The 19,596-nt window shown below is 48.3% G+C and overlaps 1 protein-coding gene across 3 annotated transcripts in view; it reads left to right on the top strand.

Moving 5' to 3' along the window:
* LOC102190263 (microtubule-associated serine/threonine-protein kinase 4) overlaps positions 1 to 9,316 on the top strand; it is a 229,174-nt gene extending 219,858 nt beyond the window's left edge. For all 3 annotated transcript variants that reach the window (XM_018065527.1, XM_018065523.1, XM_018065524.1), the window contains 2 exons: positions 1,100 to 1,281; positions 1,576 to 9,316. In XM_018065527.1, the coding sequence (XP_017921016.1) occupies positions 1,100 to 1,281; positions 1,576 to 6,809 (5,416 nt within the window). In that variant the 3' untranslated portion in view covers positions 6,810 to 9,316. The remainder of the gene's footprint in view (positions 1 to 1,099; positions 1,282 to 1,575) is intronic.

The following is a 19,596-nucleotide window of genomic DNA, read 5'->3' as shown; positions in this document are numbered from 1 at the left end:
GAAAAGGCAGAACAGAGCTATTTTTCATTGTAAGCTTATAAAGCTATTTGGCTTTTTGACCCAAGTACATTTATTACTGTGATTAAAAGTACACATGTGCGCACGCACACACATACATTGATATCTTTTTTTTAATGTGAGCTTTATATTTTGAGTGTGTGTTGGGTCATACAGAACACACTGCTTCAAGGGACAGTAGAGTGGAAAGTGTGTGACCCAGCCCCTGGAGGTGAAAGAACCCTATACAGCCACCTGCGTTTCAGAGCCACCTGAAGCTATGCTTTTAGCTCTAAGATGTGCTTGTTGGCACTCACTACACATTTGCCCTCTGCTGAAGCGTGGTGTCTGCTGCCCTGCTGACACGATAAGCTTCAGTTCACCTCCCTCAGTTTTTCTATGTAAATGTACAGCCTCCATTGTCCGTAGGAATATTCAGGCGCTCACGATGGAATAAGCACAGCCAACAGCCCCTCAAGGATGAAAGCCTCTACCCAGTAGATCACCATTAAAGAATCCAGTATTCCAAATGACAGTTTTTCTTCCAAGGATTTACTTTGTACTGTCTCTTAATTTAATTGTGTCAGTGTGTTTGGAGCTATATACTTAGAAGCTTCCAGGCAAAAAACAGTATCCTCAAAAACCTGACATACCAATAAATGAATTCTTAGTTGCTCAGTCATGTCCAGCTCTTTGTGACCCCATGGACTGTAGCCTGCAAGGCTCCTCTGTGCCTGAAATTTCCCAGACAAGAAGACTGGAGTGGGTTGCCCGTTTCTTCTCGGGATCTCCCTGGCCCAGGGATCGAACCTGGGTCTCCTGCATTGCAGGCAGATTCTGAGTCACCAGATATATTTTCCTATTTTCACAACTTGTCTTAAAGTGCTTGAAATTAAGAGGGTTTCCATTGTGTATTCTCAAAGACTCTTCCTTTCTAAGTCATAGGAAAGTTTTGAATGTAAAAGTGGAATCCTTCTCTTTAAGAGGACCCGCCATCATGTCACCGTCTCTGGGTGTACTGAATCAGTGCCCTGGTGCTTTGGGGAAGTGGGGGTGGTTTTGAACGTAGACTCTGATCAGTTTCCTCCTTTTTTCACTCTAGGAGGAGATCCCTTTTCAAAAAACTAGCCAAGCAGCCTTCTCCTTTACTCCACACCAGCCGAAGTTTCTCCTGCTTGAACCGATCCTTGTCATCAGGGGAGAGCCTCCCAGGGTCCCCAACTCACAGCTTGTCTCCCCGATCCCCTACACCCAGCTACCGTTCCACCCCCGACTTCCCATCCGGTGAGTGAACCTCCTCTCCTAGCAAGAGTTGAGGGGCTTAAATAGAGAAGGTGGGGATGTAATTGACAGAGAACAGGATTGACAGGAGGGTCAGAAGATATAGCTATTCGGTCCCTTAGAAAAGACAGGAAGTACTGGGTTGACCTTTGGGGAGGTTTATCTGAAAAGTATTTATTCACTAGACTGAGATGCTGAGACAGTTCGCTGCCCTTATCTGAAACAGCTCGGGTCAGAAAGCCTGGGAAGAAAGGGGAAGGGGGCTCTTGCTCACAGTCTCCTGTTTCCCACCCACAGGCACTAACTCCTCCCAGAGCAGCTCCCCAAGCTCCAGCGCTCCCAACTCCCCAGCGGGGTCAGGACACATCCGGCCCAGCACGCTCCATGGTCTGGCCCCCAAACTCAGTGGGCAGCGCTACCGGTCAGGAAGGCGGAAGTCAGCCGGCAGCATCCCCCTGTCTCCACTGGCCCGGACACCCTCTCCAACCCCACAGCCCACCTCCCCGCAGCGGTCCCCATCCCCTCTGCTGGGGCACTCACTTGGCAATTCCAAGATGGCTCAAGCCTTTCCCAGCAAAATGCACTCCCCACCCACCATCGTCAGGCACGTTGTGAGGCCCAAGAGTGCAGAACCCCCTCGGTCCCCGCTGCTCAAGCGCGTGCAATCGGAGGAGAAGCTCTCTCCCTCCTATGGAGGCGACAAGAAGCACCTGTGCTCCCGCAAGCATAGCCTGGAGGTCACCCAGGAGGAGGTGCCGCGGGAGCAGCAACAGCGGGAAGTGACCTTGCAGAGCCTGGAGGAGAATGTATGCGACGCGCCTGCCCTCAGCCGGGCCAGGCCCGTGGAGCAGGGCTGCCTGAAACGCCCCGTGTCCCGGAAGCTGGGCCGCCAGGAGTCTGTGGACGAGCTGGACCGAGAGAAGCTAAAGGCCAAGGTGGTGGTGAAGAAACCTGACGGGCTCTCAGAAAAACAGGAATCCCGTCCAAAGCCCCACGGACTCAGCAGTGACTTGGAAAACCTCTGTGCTTTTAGGCTCGAAGAGAGAGACAAGAAAATCTATCCGAAAGCTTCAGAGAGGTCAAATCATTTTGAAAGCAAAGCAGCCGTGCAGGAGGCCCAGCCCCTCTCCAGCCTTTTGAAAGACGCTCTCCACAAGCAGGCCAACGTGCGGGCCAGCGAGGGTATCACCTCTGAGGGGGCAACAGCAGCTGGGGACCACAGCCAGGGGACCACCTGTGACCTCAAACGAGCCTCGACGCACAGCACCCTCCAAGACGGCCTCTGTCACACCACCCACAGGTCCACCTCTGGGAAGGGGGACACCGCAGAGAAGGTCCCCCAGGCCAAGGAGGGTCTGCGGTGTGAGAAGTTAGACGGCAAGTTGGCCAACATCGATTACCTCCGAAAGAAGATGTCCCTCGAAGACAAAGACGAGAGCCTCTGCTCTGTGCTCAAGCCCAAGGTGACGGCCAGTGCCCAGGAGTGCCTGCCTGGGAGCCTGGGCCGGCCCGTGGGAGGGCAGCAGGAGGCCCCGCCAGCCTCTGAGGGCCGCACACCGTTCATCGGCAGCGCCCACGCAGCTCAGCTCAGCGCCGTCTCCTTTGTCCCTCTCAAGGCCCTTTCTGGCCGGGTGGACAGTGGAACAGAGAAGCCAGGCTTGGCTGCCCCAGAGTCGCCTGTCCGGAAAAGCCCCTCAGAGTATAAGCTGGAAGGGAGGTCTGTGTCGTGCCTGAAGCCCATTGAAGGCACCTTGGACATCGCTCTCCTGTCGGGACCTCAGGCCTCCAAGACAGAGCTGCCTTCCCCGGAGCCTGCCCAGAGCCCCAGCCCAGGCAGTGATGCGGAGTCCCCCGTGCCCCTGGCTCTCCCCAACAGCGCAGGGAGGAAGGCTGACACTGCGGGTCAGAGAGAGTCCTCCCCTGCCAGCTTCAAGGTGAACAAATCCTATCTGCTTGAGCCCCGGTTCCCACCGTCCAGTCGGGGTCTGCAGAGTTCACCGGTGGCTGCCCCGCCTGACCCAGAGCTGAAGCTGGACAAGAAGGTCTCCCAGGCAGCCCGTGCCCCAGCGACCATCATGGAGAACCGTCCTCAGCAAGGAGAGGGCCACCCCAGCCAACACCAAGACCGCAGCCCCGACGTTAAGCTCCTTCCCTTCCCAGGGCAGAACCTCCAAGGTGCCAACGCATCTAGATCCCTCAGCCCACTCTCACCTGAAAGTGTCCCTTCCAGGGAGAAGCCGAGTGGCAGAGAGTTGTCCGAAAGGGGCCTGTCAATAGTCAGGAGTGAACGGTCAGCTGTGAGGCCCGACGTCCGCAGAGACCCCTCCAAGGAGCTGTGTCCCCCAGAAGCTGCTAAACCCAGCGACAGCTTCCAAACCCTCCCTGTGGTGGGGAGGACCCACCCGGATGTCTCCACCCAGACCCAGGCCTTGGAGAAAGCATGTGGGCCTTGCGGGAGAGCAAAGCCCAGAGACGGCCGAGAGGAGGTGAGGCTGCCGGCCAGAGCGGACTCCTCTTTGCGCTCTGCGGGGGCTCCTTGTGAGAGAGAGCTGGGCGCAGAGAGTGGCCTGGAATCCAAGATGGAACCTGCTTCTACCAGGTGGTCTCTGGAGCTGCCCAGGCCAGAGAGTGAGAAGAGTAGAAGGCTTTCTGGTTTCCAGTCTGTGCAGAAAGACATTCCCAAGGAACCGGAAAGGAAAGAACAGCCCCTGCAAAAGCACGTCACCAGTAGTTCTCAGCTGGGTCCCAAGGAACCAGAAAGGAAAGAACAGTGTTTGCAGAAGCACGTCACCAGTAGTTCTCAGCTGGGTCCCAAGGAACCGGAAAGGAAAGAGCAGCCTCCACAAAAGCACCTCACCGGTAACTCTCAGCCGGGTCCCAAGGACCTGGAAAGGAAAGAACAGCCTCTGCAAAAGCACGTGACCAGTAGTTCTCAGCCGGGTCCCAAGGAACTGGAAAGGAAAGAACAGTGTTTGCAGAAGCACCTCACCAGTAACTCTCAGCCGGGTCCCAAGGAACCGGAAAGGAAAGAACAGCCTCCACAAAAGCATGTCACCAGTAGCTCTCAGCTGAGTCCCAAGGAACCAGAAAGGAAAGAACAGCCCCTGCAAAAGCACGTCACCAGTAACTCTCAGCCGGGTCCCAAGGACCTGGAAAGGAAAGAACAGCCTCTGCAAAAGCACGTCACCAGTAGTTCTCAGCCAGGTCCCAAGGAACCGGAAAGGAAAGAACAGCCTCTGCAAAAGCACGTCACCAGTAACTCTCAGCCGGGTCCCAAGGACCTGGAAAGGAAAGAACAGCCTCTGCAAAAGCACGTCACCAGTAGTTCTCAGCCAGGTCCCAAGGAACCGGAAAGGAAAGAACAGCCTCTGCAAAAGCAGGTGACCAGTACTTCTCAGCCAGGTCCCAAGGAACCGGAAAGGAAAGAACAGTGTTTGCAAAAGCACCTCACCAGTAGCTCTCAGCTGAGTCCCAAGGAACCAGAAAGGAAAGAACAGCCCCCACAAAAGCACCTCACCAGTAACTCTCAGCCGGGTCCCAAGGAACCAGAAAGGAAAGAACAGCCTCTGCAAAAGCACGTGACCAGTAGTTCTCAGCCAGGTCCTAAGGAACCAGAAAGGAAAGAGCAACCTCCACAAAAGCATGTCACCAGTAGCTCTCAGCTGAGTCCCAAGGAACCAGAAATGAAAGAACAGCCCCTGCAAAAGCACGTCACCAGTAGTTCTCAGCCGAGTCCCAAGGAACTAGAAAGGAAAGAACAATGTTTGCAAAAGCACCTCACCAGTAGTTCTCAGGTGGGTCCCAAGGAACCGGAAATGAAAGAACAGCCCCTGCAAAAGCCCCTCTTGAGTAGTTCTCAGCCGGGTCTCAAGGAACCGGAAAGGAAAGAACAATGTTTGCAAAAGCACCTCACCGGTAGTTCTCAGGTGGGTCCCAAGGAACTGGAAGGGAAAGAACAGCCCCCACAAAAGCACCTCACCAGTAACTCTCAGCCGGGTCCCAAGGAACCCGAAGGGAAAGAACAGTGTTTGCAGAAGCACCTCACCAGTAGTTCTCAGCTGGGTCCCAGGGAACCAGAAAGGAAAGAGCAGCCCCCACAAAAGCACCTCACCAGTAGCTGTCAGCCCTCACCCCCCACCAAAGAGCTCCCTGGCCTGGCTTGTCAGCACTGCACTCTGCCCAGCCACCCTGCTGCCTCTCTGCCAGGGAGCAAGCCCTGCGCTACAGACTCCAGCTTCCAGGACGCCCTCAGGCCCGCTGCTGTGCCCAGTGACAGCAGCAGCCACAAGCCCAGGTCTGACCCCGATCTGGGCCCTCCGAAGTCTAAGTTCCCAGACCGGCCCCCCTCCTCCCAGAAGCCGAGTGCTGAGGCTGCAGTGAGCAAAGAGCCTGGCGCTCCGACCCTCGGCAGAGCGGGGGTGGGGAGTGGTAAGGGTGTGTCAGAGGAGTTCCCTGTCCTCCCAAGTCCCCAGAAAACAGCCCGTGAAGTGATCGGCCAGGGAGCCAGTGGGCGCTCAGTCCCCCTGCCCACAGAAGGGGGTCCTCCAGACACAAAGCTGAGACCCACCAGCGCTGGGTGTCCCCCAGAGGCACTGGAGATGCTCGGACATCCACCTGGGCGAGGTCTCCTCGGGGCCAGTGAGTCAATGGACCAGAAACTTCCCACCGTCAGGGAAAGGCAAAACCTGTCTCCAAAGGCCCCCACACCATCCACTGTGAAAGATTGTCCCCCTCTGTGCAAACAGACAGACAGGAGCCCAGGTCCGCTGGCCGCCTGTGCCGACGCCAGCAAGTCTGAAGGCAAGAAACGCACTGAAGCACTTTACACCCCTGCGGATGGGGAGAAGCCGGGGGCTGGGCCCAAGGGTGTGGAGCAGCTGGCAGCAGCCGCTGGGAAGAGCTGGCCAGAGGCCACGGGGAAAGGGCTCAGTCCCCAGAAGCCACTGACTGAGGCGAGCAAGCCCAGCGGCATGAAGCGGTCACCTTCAGCCACAGTGCAGAGCTCTCTCGGCTGTGCCACCCTCCCAGGGAAGTCTCAGAGCTATTCCTGTGGCTTTCCTGAGGCCAGACCAGCAATTCCAGAGACTTCTACCACCTCCAGCGACACCTCTGCCAAGGCCGGCGGGCCTGCAGCAGAATGCCCAGCCTCCAGCAGCAGGGACCAGCGGAAACCCCTGCCTAGCGGGAGTGGCAGAACCCAAATGACCAAGAGCGACTCCTTGCCATCCTTCCGCAGCTCAGCCACCACTCTGGAGTCCCAGCACCCCAGCCCTGGCCTGGTGGCGGGCACCAGCCACCGGGACAGGGCCCTCTCAGTAACCACCGCCGTGGGAGAAACCAAAGGGAAAGAGCCAGCCCCCACCCAGCCAGCTCAGACCAGGAACCAGAATGTGAGCAGAGAGGCGGCCAAGCCGTCCCCCGCTCCAAGCACTGAGCGCCCCGTCGTTCTTCCTTCTGAGAAGGACACTGGGCTGCGACAGAGGCGGGGGAGAGAGAGTTTGCGCGGCAGCCCCAGCAAAAAGGCCTTGTGATGGGGCAGGCCCGGGCGGCACTGGGGAAACCCACCCTGTGTGTGTCACTGCGTCTTGACTACCTTGGAAACCAGCGTCGTGGGACACCACCCCCCTGCTATCGGCAGAGCCTGGAGCCTCACTGAAGAAGCGAGGAGACAAGAGACAGAAAGAGGGGACCTTCTTCCAAATGCCTTCCCAAATTGGAACCGGCAAACTTACCAGATAGTGTTTGTACAAAATAAAACAAAAAAAAACAAAAACAAAAAAAATTCTTTCTGGTTGAGGTTGAGGGTTGTTGAGGGAAAAGATTTTCTCTGTAAATATCTAGCAATGTGTTTGGTTTGGGGTGTAGAGTTGATACCTTGCTGCTGATGGCGTCATTTACTACAACTTTTGGGTTTTCTTTAAGTAGGATTTTTGCTCTACCATTGATCACGATGCAGTCATGAAGCGAAATGGCTAAAACGGTGTTTGTTAAAATATAGATGCACCCATATTCATGTATATACACATCCACCCACGTGTTTTGGTCTGTGGTTGAAAAGACTCTTGCAAGACTACATTTTTTTCTAAGTTAAAACATTCTGAGTAGAGTTGATGGTGGAAGAAAGCCTGAAATACACTAGATGGTGAGTTTGTATGTGTATTTTTAACCAGAAATGTTGATAGCGCTGTATCTGGCTACCTATATTTCCAGATCTAAAGCAAGAATGACGCGAATCACTGCGTCTGGAATGCTCCTCCATCAGGAATGGCTGCAACAGATGGAGCTAGCCATTTTCATTTCACTAATGGCCATTTTGATCCTGGGCCCAACTGTCTCCAAGGCCAGTTGTCCTTGTGTGTGGATATGGGTGTCGACTCTTCACTATAGGTAGAGCGAGGGCTATAAACACACGTTGGCTTTTATTTCTGTTCTGCTTTCCCTCCTTCTCATGCTCTTAAATAAACTCAGGCCTTTGCTATGAGTCGCTAGTCCAAGAAGCACACATCTTGTAGTAGTTCTGCGCCCGCCCTGCTGTTGAACAAAACAGAAAATAACTGGCCGCACACAAATCTGCTTGTATTTAGGCTGATTAATAAGCACTAGGCATTGGAAGAGGTTTTCACTTTGCTTTTTTGAGGAAAAGTGGAGGGGGTATGGATTTTGGCATCATAGCATATATTTTAAGGAATAATCAGGACATCAGATACATTTTAATACATAGCTGGGGCCTTATGTTGTAGATGAAGCTTGCTGTTTTTAGCAAGTTCCTGGGTTTCACATTCATTTCTGGTGCATCAAGTAGCTCCATACATTTCATAACATGGTCTCTTTATTTGTATGCAAAAAATATATATACTGTATTAATAAAGAGCAGCATTTTTGTAATAAAAAGACTTGGAGCTATTTGGTGCTTGAATGTGACTGTCCTTTTTACTTTTGCTAAGCCTTATTTAAATTTTGTATACCATGGAATATGTAGGGTTTGTCCAATCATTTTAGTGCTGAGGGGGTCTTTGTGTTTTTTGTTGCAGTTTTCCTGGTGGCTTGTTTTGTATTGTAAGACAGCACTTGCTGACGTAAGTACTAAGCACTAAGAGAAAATACACACAGAAAAGTATTTATAAGATGCTTGGGATCCATAGCAGGATTTTTGTTTTGTTTTGTAAGAGAAAAAATCACCAGTAAATACTAGTCCAGCACCCAACCCCGCTCCCCGCAGGGATATCTTAGTATCTTCAGGCTATAAAATTGTTCACCTAAGCACAGCATCATCTTACATCCCTGTGGATTGTAAATCATTTAGTGAGGCTATAAACTCCACTCCAAAAACAATTGCTTGGTTGTCCTTCATTGTAAAATGAGTTGACAGTGGTGAAAAAACTCTCTTCCTTGCCCCTAACTTTTTTCCCGTAAGGTTCTAGCCATTCCCCATCACTATGTTGTGAATTGTAGAAGAAACAAATATTTTGAAAGAACTTAAATGGGTTTCAAAAATGGGCTCAACATTTATGATTCACACCTGCATTCGGCGGCTGTCATAACCCAACCCTTCTGCACCCAGACGTCCAGACAGGTCTGTCGGGGAGGTAGTGTATGGTTTACAGCCCTTGCTTTTTAACTGTCCAGTTTCCTTTAAAGCACAACTAGCTGCTTGTTTACAAATGATATTTTAAAATGTATATTTTGTATAGTGTATTATCATTTTTGCCAAATATGTTTTTGCATTTTGGATGGCTACAGAGTCCCTAAGATCGCATTTGCGTAAGACCTGTCTGTTGTTGTAAACCTCTCCAGTCAGATGGTAGAAATTCTCCTGTGTTCTGTTTGGTCGGTCTCCTGTGATTGTAAGGTGTGCTCCTCGCTAGTACTCCCAGCTGTAGATTTACCAGCTTAAAGTTTGTTAGGATCTGTGCAATAAAGTGTTTGCAGTCTTATTTTCTCTAAGGAATTCCCTATGGATGTCATAATTGTTGTATATTGAACAAATATTTATACTTATGCAGTTGCATAACATTGAAATAAAAATTTAGCATGAAAAGATAATGACTATTAAGTTTTTCCGCCCCCTCACCACCATCTACACACATGCATAGCATCTCCAAAACATGACTGAATTGTGACTCTTTTGTGGAAAGGGTGGTTTTCTGCAGCTCCCTTTTGGTGAGTGGAAAGCGGAAAGGTTTGCTAATTTTTTAAAAACTGAAACTGTTCCTTTCTGCAAGACTGTCTGCCTTTAAGTAGACTCCACTCTCCCAGTTCTCCCAAAACTTTGCTCCATCCGTTACCGTTGTGTTCTCTCATCTTTCTTTTCCTTCCATCCAATCTCCTCCCTTATAATTAAAAACCAAGAAGACACCAGGATGGAAGGAAGCAACCTCACATTTATTGTCTGCCTACTCTGTGTGCATACTTAGTGCTGGGCAACGTGGGTTTTATCTGCCATCTTCTCTGAGCCCCAACACCAGCCTCAAACCAGATGGTGATGGCATCCCCATTTTACTGAGGAGCAAACAGGCCCGGACAGGCTGTATGATTTGCTTAACACACACCCTATAAAGACAGCTTACTTTAGGATGTCGATTTTTCTGGTTCTGAAGCTCTTGACCATTCTAAACATTACCAGGTATCATGCACTTGAATTCAGATCCAGGCCCCTCTGAATAAGCTACCTCATTTTCTCTTTTTAAGTTTATATGCAGAAAAACCATATCATGCAAAATTACAAACCTGATGATTAGTGGGAAGCCATGAGCCAAGGAAGCTAATCATTCTCTGTAATAGGGATCCTTTATTAGTTGTAATTAATCAGTAGGCAATTTCCCTTCTAGATTTTTGGTTCACAACACAAATGTTACATGAAAAAGTATAGCTCTATTAACTGGAAATTTGCTTGCTTCAGTATAGGCTGGACATTAAGCAACTCAACGGTAGGGTAGTTCACTCAATTTAATTTCCTTCCTACCAGTGTGTTCTTAACACTTTCCTCAATGTCATCATTTTGTGTATTCCTCTCTCTTTCTACCTCCTACCTCAGTTAGTATTGGATGCATCTCATATATCTAGGAAAGCTGGGAATCACCACAGCTTTGTTGAACTTTGGTTTCATTACTTTTTTTTTCTACTGAAAATCAATCATTTGGCCCAGGTTCAGTTTCTCTGGCAGTTCATACACCTCAGACCCTGGACTGGAGGCTTTAACACCATTCATTAGAAAAAAAAACATGCAGCAGCATCTCATGAATTGCTGGGACCATGCATTCCAAAAAACAAGATCGCCCTCTCATAACGTCATAGGCTGCAATGGGGCTGTCAATCCCAATACTTGGATGCAGGCAAACACATCAGAAAGGGACTCTGTTCCCAAGACCGAAGTTCCCTGCATGTTTTGTGGCATGCCATTGAGTCTGTTCAGATGTAGGGGAAAAGGGAGAAGATCTGTTGCGTACGGTTTCTAGGAACTGCTCCACAGAGCTTTACAAAAAGGCTCTTAATATTATAAAGCTGAAAGCATCTCCCAAAGTCATTTTCTGTTGCACTGAAGCACTGAAGAGATGGCTGTCAGAACCTGGAGGTGAAGAAAGAAGTTGTTTGCAAGGCCTAAAGCAAGCATGCTGCCACTACCCAGCCTTCATTTGTGAGCTGGCATCGCCATCTCCTCCAGCTGTAACCAGTCTAAATAAATATCCTTTGCCTGCCAGTTCTGTCTCTTTGGAATACGAATACCATGTGAAACTGTTGTGCTGAAGTGACTTTCCTCGGCCGGAGGCAGATTTTCTCATGCGGGGGACTGAGGGCAGGGATGGCCTCCCATGTCTGTCAGCTCCGTGCCACCCGGTAAGACTACTCTCAGCCCCTTGGCCGGCCTGCTGTCCCTTTCCGGGGGGATCCTTAGAACACCCATGGCTCCTGTTCTCAAGGGAAAGGAAAGAGCAATCCAAGAAGCTTGGGCTTAAGCTTTTGCCTTTGAAATCTCAAAGCTTTAGAAAAAGCCCACCTCCTTTTTCAGTACTGGAAATCCTCACCATCTCTTTATTCTTGCACTGTTGTGAAAAGCAAAAAAGTCTTTAAAAATTCTTATTTTTCTTTATTGTGCAGTACATGGTCAAGTGAAGGCAAATTACAAATATAGAAAAGCAAAAAAAAAAAAAAAAATAGGTCACTGCCCTTCCCCAGACACTTTTATTCTTCAATTTATATGGAATTTTATTTTAACAACAACAACAAAAAAAGATAATAGTCAGCATGATGTTGGGTAACTTCTGCTTAGTATTAAATCAAATATAGATTTCAGTGTGTCTGAGTATCCTGCAATACTACGTAACGACCACATGGTATTTTATATCAAAGATGTGACAGTATTTTCTCTCATGTACACGTGCACAAGTAGAGAACCTCAGACTCGCATGTTTGAGGTCATCCTGCTCTAAAGTCTTGGCTCATCGACCTTGGAGCCAGGATTCATTTAACTTACCCCTACACTCCCATCCAGCCTCCTCCTGCCCCATAGGCAACTATGTTAATTGTTTGCGTTCTTAAAAAATGTAAGTATCATTTTTCTGTATATGTGTATTTTCAATTTATGAAAATCATGTTAATAAGTCGTTTGGGTGTTTGTTTGCTTGTTTTTTCCATTAAGGTCTATATGTTGTTGGTTCACAAGCTAGCTCTCCTACATGGAGGACAAGGAGAGACCTAAGAGACAGCAGCCCAAGTGGTAGGTGGCAGGTTTATAAGCAGGGAAGCTCACCGACAAGGCTTCTCCTCGGTGGCCACGGGACAAGGGGATCTCTGCACCCACCTGCCAGGGTCTTAAAAGTTAACATAGAGGCCTTAACAGGATTCAGGCATGTATAACATGCAGATGATCTCGGCACCTTGCTCTCAAGGCCAAGTCCTTAAAAACGACTCCTCCTGTGGGAGCACCACGCATACTTTATGAGGACAGGGGAGGGGGACGAGGAGACTCCAATTGATGGGTCCACCTGCAGGTCAACTGGTGATCATGTCCTCTCCATGACCTCCTCCAACGCTGTATGCTTAAGATTCCGCTACGTTGCTGTAGCTGTGTCCAACTCACCACTTCCAGTAACTGGATGATGCCTCGTGGTGTGCGTCTTAGATGTTTTAAATGCCTGTTTCCCTACTGATGGCCCCTCAAATGGCTTTGAACTCACCCCTAAAGAAACAATGCTACACTGAATACCACTGTGGAATTGTGAAATTTTCTTGTCACACACACCCAGCATTGGATTGGTGAGTAATGTATTTAATTTGATGAATTTTTGCCTCATGGTCCTACAATAGCTACACCAGTCTACACCCCTAAGCAGTGTGTGCGGTTCCTATAAGCTCACATCCCACCTACACTAGTATCCAGTCTCCTCTTTTTTTGCCAGACTACTAGATATAAACCTTATTTTATTGTGTGTTTCATAATTCCTGGTAGTATCAGCATGCTTATGCTCTTATCCCACCCAAGAACATAGAGTGTCTTGGGTGGGATTTACCTTATTTAATCCTTTATCTTACCTTATTTAATCCTTTATCTCTTGTTGTATATTTAGATGGTTTCCAAGAAGAGTAGAAAGAGAAAAAAGAATGTCCCAAGCTATTTAGAGAGCTCATGAACTGACATGAATGGAGAAGGGGGAGACGGATGAATGCTCAGGTGGTTCCCTGTCCTCTGCTTCCCTTTGCAGGATCTAGTATCATGTCTTGAACAGCCCAGTGTTTAGAGAATATTATGTAAAAATGGAAGAAGAGGTGGGCAGCAAGAGGTGAATGTTCAGTGTAGTTCACTGTTTAATTTTTCAAGAGCAACAAGGGCTTTTTAAAACCAAATTTAAAAATGGTAGATTCAGTTCAGTCGCTCAGTCGTGTCCAACTCTTTGTGACCCCGTTGGCTGCAGCACGCCAGACCTCCCTGCACATCACCAACTCCCGGAGTTCACTCAAACTCACGTCCATAGAGTCGGTGATGCCATCCAGCCATCTCATCCTCTGTTGTCCCCTTCTCCTGCCCTCAACCCCTCCCAGCATCAGAGTCTTTTCCAATGACTCAACTCTTTGCATGAGGTGGCCAAAGTATTGGAGCTTCAGCTTCAGCATCAGTCCTTCCAAAGAATACCCAGGACTGATCTCCTTTAGGATGGACTGGTTGGATCTCCTCACAGTCCAAGGGGCTCTCAAGAGTCTTCTCCAACACCACAGTTCAAAAGCATCAATTCTTCGGCACTCAGCTTTCTTCACAGTCCAACTCTCGCATACATGACCACTGGAAAAACCATAGCCTTGCCTAGATGGACCTTTGTTGGCAAAGTAATGTCTCTGCTTTTGAATATGCTATCTAGGTTGGTCATAACTTTTCTTCCAAGGAGTAAGCGTCTTTTAATTTCATGGCTGCAATCACCATCTGCAGTGATTTTGGAGCCCCGCAAAATAAAGTCTGACACTGTTTCCACTGTTTCCCCATCTATTTCCCATGAAGTGATCAGGGTCTTTCAAATGAGTCAGTTCTTCACATCAGGTGGTCAAAGTATTGGAGTTTCAACTTCAGCATCAGTCCTTCCATTGGATAGTCAGGACTGCTTTTTAATAGGCTATCGAGGTTGGTGATAGCTTTTCTCCCAAGGAGCAAGTGTCTTTTAATTTCATGGCTGCAGTCACCATCTGCAATGATTTTGGAGCCCAAGAAAATAAAGCCTGTCACTGTTTCCACTGTTTCCACATCTATTTGCCATGAAGTGATGGCACCAGAAGCCATGATCTTAATTTTTTAAATGTTGAGTTTTAAGCCTGCTTTTTTACTCTCCTCTTCCACTTTCATCAAGAGACACTTTAGTTCCTCTTTGCTTTCTGCCATAAGAGTGGTGTCATCTGCGTATCTGAGGTTATTGATATTTCTCCTGGTAATCTTGATTGCAGCTTGAGCTTCATCCAGCCTGGCATTTTGCATGATGTACTCTGCATGTAAGTTAAATAAGCAGAGTGACCATATACAGCCTTGATGCACTCCTTTCCTAATTTGGAACCAGTCCATTGTTCCATGTCTGGTTCTAACTGTCGCTTCTTGACCTGCATACGGGTTTCTCAGCTGGTGGATAAGGTGGTCTGGTATTCCCATCTCTCTCAGGATTTTCCACAGTTTCTTGTGATCCACACAGTCAAAGGCTTTAGCATAGTCAATGAAGCAGAAGTAGATGTTTTTCTGAAATTCTCTTGCATTTTCTATGATCCAACAGATGTTGGCATTTTGATCTCTGGTTCCTCTGCCTTTTATAGGTCCAGCTTGTGCATCTAGAAGTTCTCGGTTCATGTACTGTTGAAGTCTACCTTGGAGTATTTTGAGCATTACTTTACTAGTGTGTGAAATGAATGCAATTTTGCGGTAGTTGGAACATTCTTTGGCATTGCCCTTCTTTGGGGTTGGAATGAAAACTGACCTTTTCTGGTCCTGTGGCCACTGCTGAGTTTTCCAAATTCCTTTTCCAAGGTGCACAGTATTCAGTAAGTGATTTGCAGTTGTCCGTAGCTTCAATGGAGTGGGGATGGGGAGGTGGCAGAACAGGGCAGCTGAGGAACAGAGGCTTGTGGCCTGGCAGTGATGGCACAAGAGACTAATGCGCTGCTTGCTCAGGTGCCTCAGTCTTGGACTGGAAGCCTTCCTGACCTTTTCTTCCCATTTTGTTGGGCCATTTCCTCTCGTTATGTATGGCCTAGTTTTTTAGCTCATGGAATCTGACATGTATTTCTATTACTGTTTGATAAAGTTAAGGGAAGGATTTTACATGAAATAATTTGGCTAAAAGTCCAAGGCCAGCCCTAGTCTAACAGAATCCCAATATCTACAGGGTGGGACATGGAAATCTGTTCTGTAAAGAATTTCCCCAACGATTCTGGTGATAAACCAGTGTTGGAGAGCTCTGGGAGTCACACTGGGCTGCTGACTCCTCCGCAGCCAGACTAACTCCCATCATATTAGGCATCCTAATTCTTAATGTCTCAGGCAATTGCTTCTAGCTCAACACCCAGGACCCCCCTCAGTCATGACTTGCCTAGAACTAACCACATCCTCTCTTGCTCTAATTCAAGTTAATTTTCTCTTCGGCATTCAATGTCAGCCACCCCTCTACCCCTCTTGCATCCTACAGTAATATATGAAAGTATTGTAAAGCCATTTATTTCATACTTTTCTAAACTTCAAAATTGCAAGCGTCACCTATTGGGGAATTAGATGAGTAGAAGTAACACGACAGTTTCCTGTCCTGGAATTTTACATGGACACATAGATAATGCCTACGTTTGGGTCAGTGCTGTGTTCAGTTAGCAGTCAGGGCCACTGGCACAGAGGAAAGGTATAATTTGCTCTCAGACTGTGGGAGTTGCAGTTCATTCAGAGCATCCTCTGATGGAGGCCAGTCGGTTTTTATGGACTTCATCGCTGTTTGCTTCAGTACACTTTGAAATGCACGGTCAGCTCACTGAGCTACAACATGCAATCATAACACATTTTTATAGGAGTAGCTTGTCAGAGCAGCAACAACATGTGATACATAAAACCAGTAAACCCACTGCAGCTGCAGAGTCTATCCTAGTAACTAGGATAAAGCAATAAAATTGACAGCAGCCATCAAAAAGCTCCCTTTCTGACTTTGTAGGGTGAATTTACTATTGCTTAAAACAGAGGAGCTGTCACAAAGCCCTAGATCAGTGCCCAGTTATGGAGTAGCTCGTGGCACCGCATAGAAGGGCCTGATACAGCAAAGCCGGGCCATTACAGATTGTTAGGGCTTGGGTCCCTAAGGTCTCTGCTGCTGCTGCTGCTAAGTCGCTTCAGTCGTGTCTGACTCTGTGCAACCCTGTAGACGGCAGCCCACCAGGCTCCCCTGTCCCTGGGATTTTCCAGGCAAGAACACTGGAGTGGGTTGCCATTTCCTTCTCCAATGCAGGAAAGTGAAAAGTGAAAGTGAAGTCGCTCAGTTGTGTCCGACTCCTGGCGACCCCATGGACTGCAGCCCACCAGGCTCCTCCGTCCATGGGATTTTCCAGGCAAGGTTACTGGAGTGGGGCGCCACTGCTCTAGGGGGATGGAGTTTGCAGCAGTGGTCCCCAACCTTTCTGGCACCAAGGACCAGGTTCCTGAAAAAGTTTTTCCACAGATTGGGGGTGGGGAGCGGAGAGATGGTTTGGGGATGATCCAAGCACATTACATTTATTGTGTACTTTAATTCTTATTATTATGTGTAATTATTGTTACATCAGCTCCACCTCAGATCATCAGGCATTAGCGCTCAAAGGCTGAGGACCCCCTGCTCTACAGAATGGTTTTGTTTTTCCAAGTTACATGTTATGGAGGACAGTGTGGCAAGGGAGTGGTTAGGTCAGCAGTTAGTATTTCCTGAAAGTGAACGTCGCTCAGTCATGTCCGACTCTTTGTGACCCCATGGGCTATACAGTCCATGGAATTCTCCAGAACAGAATACTGGAGTGGGTAGCCTATTCCTTCTCCAGCAGATCTTCCCAACCCAGGAATTGAACCAGGGTCTCCTGCATTACAGGCGGATTCTCTACCAACTGGGCTTTCAGGGAAGCCCCATCCACAGCTTAAATCCTTAAGGCAGGAAGGAGCTTAAGTTTGCTAGGATACACAAGGAACTGGTGGGTTGGTGTATCAGTCTGAGTTCTTAAGAGTGGAGACTTTCATCCTCTCTGATAGGACTGAAGGAAGAAGGAAAGGAGAGGAAGGAAAGCAGGAGATAAGTAATGGAAGGAAGTACGGAGGGAGAGGATGAGTTAGGAATAAAGGAGGGGAAGAAGCAACAAAGAAAGAAAAACAGAAGAGGGAGGGAAGGGGCAGTGAGCGTGGTTTTGGCGTCTTCAGGTCACCACCAGGAACGTCCCTCAAACTTTCCAGAACTGATCACTGAGTTTGCTGCAAGCAAATGAACAAAATCAACAAGACGAAATAACTGTGTGTCCAGCTATGTCCCTGCCTCAGTTCCCAGAGGTGGACAGTGGATGGTGGTCAGAGGGAGGTGTGCTCCCTGACCTGGGAGGGTTGGCTGCCTGCCTGGCTTCAGGTCCCTCGAATGAGGGGCCTTTCCTGTGGCCACAGCTAGGAGGCTTCCTGGAAGAGCACCCGCTCAGCACAGGCTGGAGCAGTCATGCCCACTTCTGTGTTAGATCGCCTCTGAGCCCCAAACTCAAGGGGAAAGGCCTTGGTGACTGCCAGGCTCAGGGCAGAACAGTGCAGCAGGGGCTCAGGCTGGCCTTCCCTGGGGCCGCCCACCGTCACAGGCCCAGGGAGGAATGACAGTGGCTGAAGCGGGGTGTCCCAGGCCCTCAGAGTTCCAGGCACTTTCTTTCTCCTTTACCATGTGTCCTTAAATGACTTCCTTGCCCACACTCCCTCAGGAAAGCCGAGGAAAATTCCTTTTCCACACATCTGTTTTCCCAAACGCTGGAGTTTCAGATAATCAAAGCAGTGAACTGTGTGAGGTTTCATTTCATTAGCAGGACGGTACCCTGCTTGCCCTCTCTCTCCGGAGGGTTTTGGTACCCATTCATCTCTGCCAGCTCTCTTGATTTTAAAGGAAGGATGCAAATCTTTGCGCCCAAGAGTTGGGAGACAGCTGAGGATGAGAACAAGGTGTAAGATCTTGAACACTTCTCCTGTTTCCAGAAACCAAGGGGAAGGAGGTGGGACATTTTGGACGAAAACTGAGATGTGGTGCCTGCTAACAGGCCTCCATAGATGGTGGCCTGGGAGTTAGATGGGAGGCCCCACTTCTGACCAGTCCTCAAGGGAGGGACAGGGTGAGGTGAGTGAGGCACCTACTTGGGTGCCAAATTTAAAGGGGCACCGAAAAACTCAGTAACAAAGATAAATAGTATTTTAATGCAACATTAAAAGAATCAAAACTAATGTAAAATCTCCACAATGAACAAAATATCAAAGTTTTAAACAAAGACAACATGGTTTCTAACAATTTTCCTTTTGCCTCAGGCTCTAACACACTTTAGCATGGCACTGGTGTAGATCCTGGCTATGTTTAAAATTTTTTTGTACTTATTGTGGATTTGGGGCATTAATTTAGAGTTTAAAAAATAAGATTTTTTTTTTTTGGCCTTGATTACTGAGTTTTTTGGCTCCCCCTTAAATTTTGCACCCAAAGCAAATGCCTCACTCCCCACCCCGCCCCCACCCCCCATTCCCTGGCCACCGTCTTGTGTCCTTAACCAAGAACCTCTGGGAATACTTAGGCTCCTGTGTAGTATTGCACACACACACACACACACACACACACACACACACACACACACACACACACACCCCTAAGACTGGTAAAGCATTTGCAACATATTTTTATGGCTTTCCTTCACTATCCCCTTGTCTTTCCTACTTTTCTGGATAAAGAGATAAAGAAGAGCTGGTCCCCATGTTTCTACTCTGTTCCAATATTATGCCACCAACCTAAGGTTAATCAATTCTGATTGACTGTTAACTAATTTTTACTTTGATATCCAATCAATATTTAATAACTCCACTATCTCTAACCTAAAATTGGTTATTCTACTTAATCCAAGCCTTATAAATGCAACACCTGAGTACAAGAGCTCAACTCTCTTCTCTGCCAGTGCAGACTTCAGAAGACCGAGGCCTGCGTGGGTGTCGCCCTTTGGGCCTTGGGAAGAAGGCCTGAGTATAACGCTGCTGGCTTCCCAGTTCTCTGTCTGCATTCATTGGCCCTGTCCACTCTCTCTTGCTGGAACCATCTTTGCAATATCTCCAGCCTCAACAGAAACTACTACTCACGGAGGCAGCTTGTTGGGTTCCCAGCGGTGAGGGTGCCTGAATGCTTTCTTTCTTCCACTGGTTTTCATTGTAAATGTGCTGTCTCAGTTGCTGCCCCAGGTGAGTAGGCTTTTGAGAGCTGGCTTGGGAACCAAACCACCATTTATCTCATGGTTCCTATGAGAAAGAAGCTTCCAAGGACCAGAGATTCAAATGAAAAGAGTATTTTTCTTTTGAAAAATACACAACCCACCTGTAAGTTAGGATCTGTAACATAATAAGAGTGAGAACACCAGATAGGTTAAAAAAAAACAAATTAAAAAAAGCCTCCTTGGTTCTGAAATGAGGGTAGTGTGCAAAACATCTCAACCTTGGGGGAGGGGCATCTTGGTGACGGTGTCTTTTTTCTCTTTTTCCTTAGAGCTATTTGTACCATGGTGGCATTGTGGAATCCTTGGAGATTTAAGGATTAAGGAGGTTAATGAAGTCAATTTGATGGTAAGATTCATTTCTCAGCCTCTTCT

This window comes from Capra hircus, chromosome 20, assembly GCF_001704415.2.
Source record: "Capra hircus breed San Clemente chromosome 20, ASM170441v1, whole genome shotgun sequence".
Lineage (NCBI taxonomy): Eukaryota > Metazoa > Chordata > Mammalia > Artiodactyla > Bovidae > Capra > Capra hircus.
The sequence above is the reverse complement of the archived record's forward strand: the minus strand, read 5'-3'. Positions and strand labels throughout refer to the sequence as shown.